Raw genomic sequence first — 10,248 nt, forward strand, 5'->3', positions numbered from 1 at the left:
GGCAGTGACACCGAGCGCGGCCCTGCGGGGACGACTTGGCAAGGGACTCGGCGGGAGGGAGACGGAGGAGCCGGCCCGAGGACGGAGCGGCCTCGCCAGTGGTCCTGGTGGTCGCTGGAGGCCGGGCAGGGCGTGGGCATGGTGAGGGTTCGTGCCCTGCGGGCCTCCAGGTGGGACGCCGGGCAGATGATTTACACCCCAGGCCCGAATGGTGCTGTCCGCTTACCAGAGACAGACAGAGGGAGAGTAAGAAAGCAAGCGCCAGGTCTGGTACTCAAACCGTGGTTGGCCATGTGGGAGTCAGCACCTTAACCATCATGCCACCTGCCAGGCCCAGGGGTGCTTTCTTTCTCCACCCCTCCATCCCTAAGGAGTATACAAGCATGATTTTAAAAATATGTACACATACATATAAAAATATTTATCAAATGTTAAGGAAATTTTCTCTCTGGGGAATAGGGTCGTGGTTGTTCCTAATTCATACTTGTTTTCTGTAAGAACCTGTTACTTGTGTGAAGAAAAGCAGCATTCGGGGTACTGCATGACGAGTCTTCCTGTCTCTGTAAAGAGGCACTGCCCTGAGGCTGTCCTCTTGGTCAGTGTGCTCTGCTGGGTCAGAGCAGTTACCATGGGCCTTTACCGTGTCTTACAGGTTATCTGGGACACGCTGGGAAATAAGCAGTTCTGTTCCTTCAAAATAAGGTGAGTCTGGGTTTGCACCTTGGACTGAGACCCCATCAGCTGCCCTCTCGGTAACTAGTTCATAAGCTTTCTTTCTCCGATTCTAGAACCAAGACTCAGGGCTTCTGCAGAAATGAATACAGCCTGACTGGACTGTGTAATCGGTCATCCTGTCCCCTGGCAAATAGCCAGTATGCCACTGTCCGGGAGGAGAAGGGTGAGGCCCATTTTAACTTCCCTGACAACTGTTCCTTCCTAAGCGCTTGTCTCTGTCTTAACGTTCACGGCATTTCATGTACTCCGTCCTTCAGGGCAGTGCTACCTGTATATGAAGGTTATAGAGCGAGCAGCTTTTCCCAGGCGGCTCTGGGAGCGGGTAAGGCAACAACTACAGTGAACCCCAGTTGGGAGCAGAATGACCACGTGCTTCTCCTTGTCCCTGCACTGGATTGACCTTTACAGCCATCCTCATGGGGCCCTGTGGGTGTCCCTGTCCGTGAGGACCGGATAAATCTCCCCCACCCTTCTCACTTCCTTTTCCCATTTGGTAGGTCCGGCTCAGTAAGAACTATGAGAAAGCTCTGGAACAAATAGACGAGAATTTAATTTACTGGCCCCGTTTCATTCGACACAAATGTAAGCAGAGATTCACCAAGATAACGCAGTACCTCATTCGAATCAGGAAGCTGACACTAAAGCGACAGTAAGTGTCTGCACCGTGCTTTCACCTTCTCCCCTGGGAGCACTGTACGGAGCTGAGCGTGCGACCTCTACTGACGCTCTCCTGACGCTTTCTGTTAAGTTTAGCCCCGGGTGCTCTGGTGGGGCCGGCTGAGAGGAAGCGCTAGCGCAGCGCAGAGTAAAGGCGTGCCCTCTGATCTGCAGAGCGCTCAGCAAGGCAGTGCTGCACATCAGCCTCAGGCGTGCTCTTCACAACGCCCCAGGGAGTCTGTACAGCCTAAAACGTGAATAAAGGGGAGCATGAGGCTCTGCAGCATTGTCACTGTGACCTCTGGAGAATGCGAAGGGTGATGTCAGTCCTTACAGAAAGTTCCTTTCTCTTAGTCCTCCAAAGCATTAATCCTGGTATGGTAAATTCTCCTCAAAAGTATCAGAATGCTTTAAAAAAAAAAAAAAAAAAAGCCACATTAAGGTACGTGAAAATGTCTGACTCTATAGTATTAAGTGTTAAACTTTTTAACTAGTATTCTTGCTTAATTGAGCTGAGCTCTACAAAACAAATTCCAACCCTTTTTTCTTCTCACCTTTTAATAGGAACACAGAGCACATGAGCTTGGGTTTTCTGATAATGTGTTTTATTTCTCCTAGGAAGAAACTTGTTCCTTTGAGCAAGAAGGTGGAGCGCAGGGAGAAGAGAAGAGAGGTAAATTTGTTTGAGTGTCACAGGGTCTGCACTTTCACTGGCCACCTACATGGCTGGCTCCTGAGATCCGGGCCCTGCTAACGATGCAGACAGTTAGCAGGACAGTGGCCATCAGGTTTTTCATACCTTAGCATTACGTCTTGCAGAGCAGGCTAAACCATGGGGCTGTACGTTACGAGGAACAGAAAGAATACCTTAAATACAGACCCACCACCTGTATCTGGGATTCCTGAGGGCCAAAGTTCAGCATTTCCATGTTGCCTGTTGACATCACGTTTGCTCCAGCAGTCTGGCTGTTCTGTGCACACACGCTAATACCTCTGTAATGACACACGAGAGCACTCACACTGGCTGACAGTGGATGGATTCCCCCAACCCTCTGTAGGGCTTGTGCTTCCAGAGAAAGGGAGGGAGGGAAAGTATGAAATCGACCCCCAGGAGGGATGGCCACACCACAATCCCTTTTCCTCCTCTTGGGATTTTTGGTGTGCACACATGTCCCTGGTATGTTCCTCAAGCCACTGGGTCCGAGGCTGGGACGGTGCAGTGTGCTGTATGGGATACGGCTGCCTTAATCTCCACGCACCTGACGGTTCGGATTTCTGCTCTGGCCCTGACTGCCGTGTTTTCTGAATTTTGGTCACACTTTGTGAAAAGTACACAGAATGCATGGCTCGTCTACCAGTCCTGCTCTGTTAAGCATTAAACCCTTAGATAACCGGTGTACCTTTATAACTATCCTGCTACAAAAACCCTGATGCCTCCTGTGCATCTCCTTACCCCATACCTGAGCAGACGTAGTTCTGTGCTGTGCTTGAGTAAAGGAGCGAGGCCACCACGCTCAGCGTCAAGAGCTCTCCTTGCTCACCTCATTTGACACACCCATTTGCTTAATGGACAGAGTCAGGTAGTGTTTTCTTCCTGCCCCGTCAGTAGGTTGTCCTGAGTCTAAGTCCCACGGTACAGACCCATGGAATGGCGTGGCAGCCTCCTCACATCCACATGTGCCCTGTCCCTAGCACTGGGATTTAGCACTGTCACCTCTAACCCAGCCCCAGTCTCCGTGGGCAGCACTACAGACCCTTCTGTGACAGTCACTGGGAGACCAGTGCAAGAGTCAGAGTTGTGTGGTTGTGGGGTGGTGGTACAGGCTGGTGCCATCTCCTAAGAGAACCCCGAAGGAAGGGTTTTCTTTTTTCTTGGAGATAGCTTTGGCACTCGCTGGAGAGACAGACAGTAAGAAATCACCTCCCCGGGAGATGGCTACACCGCAATCCCTTCTCTTCTCGGGATCTTGGGCATTCACACACAAGCACTCAGTGTGACTTTTAAGCTGCCAGGTCTGAGACTCAAACCGCAGTCAACTATGTGGGAGTCCAGCAATGTAACCATTACGCCATCTACTGGTCCTGAGGAAGGGTTTTCTGTCACATGGAATCTAATGTGGTTTTAGAAAATATAAATGGATGAAAGTCCAGGTCCCCTTTTCTCAGCTTTTACAAAGTCTAGCTTTAGGGCTGTTAATTTTCTGACACAGGTCAGTGTATGGAGACATATGTTTCCTGCATTGAGAATTTAAGATGCAGGCAGGTGGAATGGAGGTTAAGGGCACTGGGTACCCACATGGCCAACCATGGTTCAAGTCCTAGACCTGATGGCCTGCTTTCTCACATTCCCTTTCTCTCTCTGGTCAAAATTAAAAATAACAAATGGAATTAAATACATCCTTTTTTTTTTTTAAAGAGGCTTTTGCTATAGGGCATGTGCGCTCGCCAGAGACTGAGACAGAAAGCGAGAAATCACCCCCCCCAGGGGGGATGGCCATGCTGCAATCCCTTCTCCATTCTCTTCTCGGGATCTTGGGCACGCACGCACACATGCCTGGCATGAGTTTTAAGCCACCATGTTGGGGACTCGAACCGCCATTGCCTACTTCGGAGTCCAGCGACATAGCCATTACACCAACTGCTGGTCCCTTACCATAAGAATTTTTTAATTAAGGGACCAGAAGGTGGTGTAAGGGTTGTATCGCTGGACTCCCACAAAGTTTACCCTGGTTCGAGTCCTGGACCTGGCGACTTTAAATTAATGCCGGGCACATGTGCATGCACCCAAGATTCCCAGAAGAGAAGAGATTGTGGTGTGGTCATCCCCCTGGGAGGTGCCTTTTCACTTTCTCTCTGCCTGCTTCTGTCTCCAGTGAGCACACATACCATATAACAAAAACCTCTTTAAAAAAAAATTATAATGAAAAAATTTTAACCCAACATTCTCAAGAGAAATATGAAAAAACCTTCAAAAGGTTTGTGTAGAACGTACATTGTGCTCCCCACCAAATGAGCTGTATTTGATTCCAGTTTCCTGAGTTTTCTCATGTCCCCTCATACCTGGCTGGAGAAGCACCCTCAATGATAGACATGGGAGGGGAACAATTACATCACCTCTCTTATGTACGAAGAATAAAGATACTAGGAGCGTGGTGTCTCCCACCTTTACGTACGGAGGGTAACTACTGACGACAGTAACTACTAGTGACGTCAATGGGCTTGCTCTTCTCCACCCAGGAAAAGGCACTCATAGCCGCTCAGCTGGACAGCGCCATCGAGAAGGAGTTACTGGAGAGACTGAAGCAGGACACGGTAAGAAGTCAGGAGCTCTGGGCAGACTTTAACTCCGCGTGGGGCAGCATGCAACGACATGCATTTTATTTCTAAAGCTGCTGGAAGACCCCACCCCGTCTTTGATTACCCCTGGGACAGTGGAATAAAATAGACCCAGAAGCGTGGCTGCCTCACCGCCAAGTCACTGATGCAGTCACGGAAAGGGCTCTGGTTGCCCCGACCCTCCAGTCACGGAAGAGACCTGGGCATTTTTCCAAAGCCCAGTTCCCAAACACTCAGAGCAGTAGGATTTTGTTCCTCATCCTCATTTCTGGTCTTTAGTGCCACTTATCCAGACACGTGAAGAGGTGCCGTTGCCTCAGCATTTCCCCTTACTAGCACATACATCTGTCCCCGTACGTGAGCTTTCTCTTAGGTGGCCGAGAAAGCCGTGGGGTATTTTTCTATGCAAAAAGGAGTCATGACTTTCCCAAAAACCTAATAGCTGACTGGACTTCAGATGCTCCGGTCCCATTCTCCACAGCAGTGACCTCTGCTGTGACCACTGATTATTTAAACGTCAGCAAGGTTCTTTTGAGACATTGCTGGCTGTAGGCCGGAGGAAAACAGGAATATGGCTCATCAAATTAAACATCCCCATTTAATCACTCAGGAAAAAAATGACATGCTTCTTGGCAGCGGAACTGCAAGCGTAACAGGGAGATGTTAAAGGCAGTCTGTTTGTGTTCTCAGTATGGCGACATCTACAACTTCCCAATCCATGCCTTTGACAAGGCCCTGGAACAGCAGGAGGCAGAGACGGACTCTTCAGATGCTGAGGAGAAGGATGAAGATGATGATGAAGTCAGTCTTGTTTGGTTTTTTCAAGCAATAGCCCACAACACTAAATTAATTTTCATGGAACTGAGATAGATAGGGTCTATCGTCTTTGTCTTTAGTCCCCTAACCAAAAACAATTTGATCATCTTTTCTATCATGAGATTAATTTTGGTCTAGCAGTGGCTTCTTTATACTCCAGACTCTGCCAGACTGTTTGTAAACTAATAATGTCTTATTTATTGGCACTCTAGAATTTTTCTTGAATGGACAAAATCCCTGTAAATTCAGAAGTACCACATTTAAGAGGAACTAAATTTTGGTTGCCAAGCTAAGTGGACTGTGATTCTGGTTGTCCTTTATCAAAGACTGTATTAAGTAAAATGAACTGAATCTTCAAGTGTGTCTTTTAAATCTAATGGTTTTGTTTTATTTTAGGATGTAGGAGAAAAACAGTTTGTGGAAGATGAGGAGGTGGATGAGAGTGACTTAAGTGATTTTGAGGTGAGTTCTGTGGGGTGAAAACATTATCCTTTGGCATGCCCAAAAATAAGTTTCGGGGCCAGCAGTGCCATGGTGGTTGAGGCAGCTGGATCCCACGTGGCCAACTGTGTGGTTCAAGTCCTAGACCCATGGCTTGAAAAACATCAGGTGCATGTGCATGCGTGCCCCAAATCCTGAGGGAACAGCCAAGGGACTACAGCGTGACCATCTGCCGTGGGGGTGCCGTCTCGCCTCTCTGGCAAGCCCTCAAACAGATTGAACTTTTTAAACAGTGGGGTTTCTGAAATACAGATGACACATTCTCTAGTGGATGGTGCTAAAGGGAGGGGACAGTGGAGGCAGTGTGGAAGGCCTGGCATATTCTCTTCTCTCTTGCGTTAGGATATGGATAAGCTGAATGCCAGCAGCGATGAAGATCAGGATGACAAATCCTCCAGTGAGGAGGAAGAGAAAAAGGCCCTTAATGCCAAACACAAAGGCAAAGCACCTACAAAAGGACCTGTGCAGAGAAAACGAGCCTACGTGGAGATTGAGTACGAGCAGGAGGCAGAGCCTGTGGCCAAGGCCAAGGCCACAGCCGTGTGATTTGTCCTGACATCTGTCATCGGACCCCTTTTCCTTTATCGCGCACACACCCTCCCCAGCTCTGCCGCTGCTGCTGTGTTGTATATAACAGAGGATTTGAGTTTTTACTATTTGTGCCACTTGACTGGGACAAGAAATCTGGAGTGGAGGAAAGCCTTAAATTGTGAAGAGTATTTTTATAACACATGTATTGAAGTGACCACTTAAGCCCAGGAAGCTTAACAGACGAGAAGCTCCGCTGAGGTTAGCAATATTAAAATATTCCTAAGTTGTAAGCACTAAATCTCTTGCTGTCCTTTCTTCCTAACTTTAGTATAACATAGGGTTCCCGTTTGTCTTCCCCCTTTCCCTGTCTGTAGGGACAGAAAGAGAAGGAAAAAGCTCAGGCCGACAACATGTGTAAAATACCTTCTTCCTGAAGGAGCTTCACTCACAGATTCAGGGGAGTAAGTCACTTCCTCTTGGCAAGTGACACAAATCTCACGTCCCATCGCGAGGCGTGTCTCCCGCCGTCTGCTGCACTCTCCTTAGGCAGCTTGCCACTGTGCTGTCCTCACAGCTCTGCAGAGCTTTGGCCAGGAGACCCTGAAACAGGAATGCATGCAGGCTTTGTCTGTGTTTTTAAAATTACTTCCCTCCCTTTCCTCTGTTGGTATCATACTCAAATACCAGATGACACTAGGGAACAGCTCTGCACACAGCCATGTTACATGTGAGCACGCCGGGCCCTGTCCTGTGGCCTAGGACATAGCCCCTCCACCCCACCCACGGCAAATCAAGCTGGATCCAGGGCTTGAAACTGCCAAGGAAAGAGGCCTGGCTGAGATGGCCCAGGGCAACTAAGCTGATCTGAAAACAAGCTCTGCTGTAAACACTCAGGATATGACTGCTTTTCCTGCTGCCCTCAACCTCAGGAGGTATGTAAGTGGGGTAAGATGAGGCAACACTGGGTTGCTGGAAAAGTCATGCCGTACTATCCGTCTTCAAAGGCCATTTACATAAAGAACAAAGGTGGATACACTGCCCCTTTTGTTCGATAACTTGCCGTCTTTCAGTGAGCTTCATAATTCTGGTTCATAGAAGGACCTATCCGTGTAAAAGTGAACAAGGTGTTGATTTACAGCCTCATCCGAGTTGAACGTTACACCACACGAGTTGTAAAGAGCGAAACAAGTGGAAAGTCACAGTGCGAGTCAGGCGACACGTGTTCAGCACGTCCCACTGAAGCTCCCAAAGTCGGACGGGTGGGTCATCAGACTTGGAAGTGGGCTCACTGTCATGGTGGAGCACAGCTCCTACAAGCTCCGGACGCTTCTGAATGATGGATTCGTTCACACTGTCCAGCTGCCGACAGCACACATTCAAACTGTTTAAAGTCCCACCACATCGAGAGCATAACCTGATGGACGTCTGCTTTTGGCGTTATTTGAGGTGGATCATCAAGTCAGGACCAAGACTATTCGCGCCAGTTTGTCACAAGCAATCCGCCTCTCATCACCACTTGTCAGTCACGCCAAAAAAGGATCGTTTTCCTCACGTTCAGTGAGCACGTCGCAGATGTCCGCGTGCACCGTCGAATGAACTTCTGAGGCCACAAGGAAGCCAGACATCGAGCTTGCTTATGTATCGCAGCTCCCTCAGGTGGTCACAGACACTCGAACGATGGCTGGCCAGTGTTTCTACAATCTCTGTTGTGTCACACGGGTTTGAATCAGTGCGTTAATTTTGTTGTCACCAACCTCTGTGGGGCTCCCTGACCAAGAGGCATCACTGAGTTCAAAATCACCAGCACAGAGTTTCATGAACCGTCGCTGGAACTGAGAGCAGTCACCATAACCACACAACTTTTCACAAGCTTGACACGCACGCTTCCCTTCCATGAAACAATAAAATATGGCGTTTCCAACTTGTAAAATCTCCAGAATTTAACCAAATGGCGTAATTTCTTTTTAGATTTTAGACTGTCAATTGTCAAATAATTCAACAGTAACAAATAGGAATGACTCTAGTACTTCCACAAATGAACTAGTGCATCTGTTGCAAAAATGTATCCTGAGTTTTCCAAGGACCCAGTAGTCACACACAGCTGTTACGTGCTGTGTTAAACCTCTGTGGAATACGGAGCCAAAGGAAGAATTCCCATGTGGATAACTGAGAATGGGGACGCCGTTTACCTCAGAGATGACTGCCTAAAAATCTGGAAACATTTCTGGTACATGGATTATTCGACCCCTATGAGGGTTCCTCAGTGGATCATAGCCCGTACTGTCTTTTCATTAAGAACACAACTCAAATTTCACAAATACATGATTCTTTTGTGCATTCTCTTGTCCTTAGCCCCAGCAATATCTGCTAACCTTCTTGCCTTTGTGTCTAAATGGTTCTGAAGAGCTTTTAAAGAATAAGGTGTTTGGGAACCAGCAGTTAGCGTAATGGCTATGTCGGTGGACTCCCATGTAGTCTACCGCGGTTCGAGTCCCGGACCCGGTGGCTTAAAAGTCACGCCGGGCATGTGTGCGTGCGTGCCCAAGATCCCGAGAGGAGAATGGAGGAGAAGGGATTGCGGCGTGACCATCCCCCCTGGGGGGTGATTTCTCGCTTTCTGTCTCTATGTCTCTCTGTCTGGCGAGCACACGCACCCTATAGCGAAAACCTCTCAAAAAGAATAAGGTGTTGATGAAACTATTGAGGGGTAAGAGAACTCAGAGGTGGAGATCTAAAACACTCCACATTCATGTCCAGACCTGCCAGGTACAAAAAAAGTAAGCCAGAGCCAATCACGGGATTCTTTAAGGACAACGAGGCCCACCCAGCTACAGCAAGTTGACAGTCCTACCTTCACCTGCCCTTGAGAGCAGTGGTCCAGGAGGATCAGGCAGTCCGTGGCCTCCCGGAGCAGCTCACTCTTGACAGGCTCAGGTGTGAGGCTTTGATCCCTCGCCACATCACATATCAGCTTCAAGAGCGCCTTGAGTAAGACCACAAGTCTGCAGGAAACTCTGGAATCAAGGGAAAACACCAGGCTCATACTCTGAGGATATTAAAATTGGAGAAGATGTCACAGGCCGATGTAGTGGGAAGCCCCGACTTTATAGACGAGGGCACTAAAGTCGGTCCAGTGGCATGAAAGACCACAGCGCTGGAAACAAAATCGGCAGGACTCTAGATCTAACCTCACGTCCCATTTCTACAGTGCACTGCCTTTGCACACGTGTGTACATGTACACGTGCACACACACATACACCCAGCTGGCCCCAGAACGCCTTGCTTACTTTTAGGGAACCAGCAGTTAGCATAATGGCTGTCGCTGGATTCCCACGTAGTCGACCGCGGTTCGTGTCCCGGACCTGGTGGCTTAAAACTCACGCCGGGTGCGTGTGCGTGCATGCCCAAGATCCCGAGAGGAGAATGGAGGAGAAGGGATTGTGGCGTGACCATCCCCCCTGGGGGGTGATTTCTCGCTTTCTGTCTCTATGTCTCTGTCTGTCTGGCGAGCGCACGCGCCCTACAGTAAAAATCTCTCCCCCCCAAAAAAAAAAAAAAAAAGAACGCCTTGCTTACTTTCAGAAGTTTCGTTCTCTAAGGAAGCAGCCTCATGGGCTCAGTCTCCCAGGGTCTCCCCTAATCCAGGGACTGCAATTCTGGCCAAAGAACAG

The 10,248-nt window shown here is 48.7% G+C and overlaps 2 protein-coding genes and 1 long non-coding RNA gene across 5 annotated transcripts in view; 1 reads left to right on the forward strand and 2 right to left on the reverse strand.

Annotated features, from left to right (window-relative positions):
- Positions 1–6,874, forward strand: part of MAK16 (MAK16 homolog) — a gene marked incomplete at its 5' end in the record, with an annotated part of 7,298 nt that extends 424 nt beyond the window's left edge. Inside the window, 9 exon segments of the mRNA XM_027770561.1 lie at positions 653–702; positions 789–898; positions 993–1,057; positions 1,233–1,384; positions 2,011–2,065; positions 4,630–4,704; positions 5,419–5,529; positions 5,941–6,006; positions 6,388–6,874. Of these exon segments, the coding sequence (XP_027626362.1) occupies positions 653–702; positions 789–898; positions 993–1,057; positions 1,233–1,384; positions 2,011–2,065; positions 4,630–4,704; positions 5,419–5,529; positions 5,941–6,006; positions 6,388–6,591 (888 nt within the window).
- LOC114007238 (uncharacterized) lies at positions 1,391–4,691 on the reverse strand. 3 transcript variants are annotated; one of them, XR_003548851.1, is made up of 4 exons: positions 4,566–4,691; positions 2,260–2,385; positions 1,947–2,139; positions 1,391–1,800 (listed from the first exon to the last, which is right to left on the reverse strand). It is a non-coding gene; the product is annotated as an uncharacterized LOC114007238 (long non-coding RNA). The 3 variants fall into 3 exon arrangements; XR_003548849.1 differs by having other exon boundaries at positions 1,947–2,385; XR_003548850.1 differs by having other exon boundaries at positions 1,947–2,385; positions 4,556–4,688.
- TTI2 (TELO2 interacting protein 2) overlaps positions 5,308–10,248 on the reverse strand; it is a gene marked incomplete at its 5' end in the record, with an annotated part of 9,448 nt that continues 4,507 nt past the window's right edge. Inside the window, 3 exon segments of the mRNA XM_014586505.2 lie at positions 5,308–5,500; positions 7,026–7,176; positions 9,428–9,590. Of these exon segments, the coding sequence (XP_014441991.1) occupies positions 7,072–7,176; positions 9,428–9,590 (268 nt within the window).

Source organism: Tupaia chinensis, unplaced genomic scaffold (assembly GCF_000334495.1).
Source record: "Tupaia chinensis unplaced genomic scaffold, TupChi_1.0 Scaffold000144_1, whole genome shotgun sequence".
NCBI lineage: Eukaryota > Metazoa > Chordata > Mammalia > Scandentia > Tupaiidae > Tupaia > Tupaia belangeri.